This window comes from Poecilia reticulata, linkage group LG20, assembly GCF_000633615.1.
Source record: "Poecilia reticulata strain Guanapo linkage group LG20, Guppy_female_1.0+MT, whole genome shotgun sequence".
In the NCBI taxonomy this organism is placed as follows: domain Eukaryota; kingdom Metazoa; phylum Chordata; class Actinopteri; order Cyprinodontiformes; family Poeciliidae; genus Poecilia; species Poecilia reticulata.
Genome location: NC_024350.1, coordinates 10,513,500 through 10,515,265, shown reverse-complemented (window position 1 = coordinate 10,515,265; position 1,766 = coordinate 10,513,500). Strand labels below are relative to the sequence as shown.

General features: G+C 39.3%; 1 protein-coding gene across 1 annotated transcript; it reads right to left on the bottom strand.

Moving 5' to 3' along the window:
- Window positions 1-88: 88 nt before the first annotated feature.
- On the bottom strand, window positions 89-1,691 carry ccdc152 (coiled-coil domain containing 152; the record flags this gene model as incomplete). Its single annotated transcript, XM_008438664.1, has 5 exons — window positions 89-329; window positions 461-588; window positions 867-1,002; window positions 1,261-1,325; window positions 1,604-1,691. Coding segments are annotated over 5 exons (507 nt in total), but the record flags the coding sequence as incomplete, so codon positions are not given.
- Between the last annotated feature and the right edge of the window lie 75 nt (window positions 1,692-1,766).

Below are 1,766 nucleotides of genomic sequence, written 5' to 3'. Positions count from 1 at the left end.
GAGGTGGAAATGCATCACGTATGTAACTCAGATTATAGTCACACAAATTAAACTCAGATCTTTTCAAGTTATTAATGATTCTGTTACATTTTAGGGGATAAAATGTTTATTTTCTTATTTACAGAAGGATTCAGTTATTTGTATATTATAATGTACTTTGTGTTATATAAAAAAAGCTTAAGTGGTTAAAAGAAAAAGCCCATTTTTATCCAATTAACTGATTAATCGATTATTGAAGCTCATCCACTGCAGGTCCAGCCTCCTGCAGTTCCTGTGGGTGTCAGCAGGGGGAGCAACGAACCAGAAAACTGACTACAAACACCCAGGAGCTGCAGAATAAGAGGATTATAAACATTACAAACAGTTTGATCTGATTCTGAGCTTYAGTTCACAGAAAATAAACGACTAAACTGTTAAATTAAATGAAAAGCAGCAGCTGCACTATGACTGTTGTGCCGACCTCCATCTGCATCTTGAGCAGCTCGCTCTGCCGCTCCCTCTCCTGCTCCTTCATCCTCGTCTTCATCTCCTCCAGCTCCAGATGTTTCTCCTCCAGCTGCCGCTGAACGTCAGCATCTTTAGCTTCCACTGGAAAAACAAACAACAACAACAAAACCCTGAAAACTGGTTTATATGAAGCTTCAGACAAGAGAAACAAACTGTCATCCAATCATTTCAAACAGCAAAACTATGAAATCTAATGAGATAAAAACATTTTTCTACAAATAAAACGTCTGAAACATGTTCAGATTTAAAAACGGTCTAAAAACTCAACTTGAATCAACATTTTAAAAAATCAAAACTAAAGTAAACTACTAAATAAATGGTTAAAAGTAATAAAAAGTAGAATAGAGGTGGAGTCTTACTCTGCCTCTGCGCCTGTGTCTGCGCCTCCTCTGCCTCTCTGCTGCTCTGCTGTCTGACGGCCTCTAGCGCCCTCTGCTGTCTGTCCTCAGCCGCTGCYATCTGGCTGAGCAGCAGCTGGACGTCGGACCGTCCAGCCTGCAGAACCAAACCAGACAAAATGAAGGAGTTTATTCAGCTTCATTAATCCACGTCTGGGAGAGAGGAGAGAGAATAAAGTCAATAATAAAACGAGAGTCAAATAATCAGTTAWAAATGACCAGAATAATGTAATAATTTTATAAGAACTCCTACATGAAAGAGCTGCATTAGCACAGAGTTAAAATGAGGAACATTTATATTCAGACTTTTAAAATCAGATGCTAAACACCAGAGAACTGATCCGTTTGTTTTCACCTCGGCTGTTCTCTCGTTCTCTTCCTTCAGATTCTCCACCTCCATCCTCAGCTTCTCGTTTTCCACTGAGACGTCAACAAAAACACAAAATTAAACAATAAAAACACAAAGTTTATCCCCTAAAAACAATAAAAACACAAAATTTATCCACTAAAAACAATAAAAACACAAAATTTATCTACTAAAACTCGTCTCTGTTGTTCCACAAACTGGATTAAAATAATTCACCTTGTTTGGAGCTTCAAACATTCACAGATTATTTAATAAAACAAAAACCCCGTCAGACACTCTGTTGGGTTTCTCTGGAGTTTTAACTCTTCCCACCAGCAGGAGGCGCCGTTACCTCTGAGGTGGCATTGCTGCTGCAGCGTCTGATGCAGCCGCTCCACCGTCAGCAGGAGGCTCTCCTTCTCTGCAAACAGCCTGAACGGTCAACCTGCTGCAAACTTTCACCTCAAAGAATCACTGCAGTAAAAATGACTTTTTTAAATCTGCTTTAGAGCAAA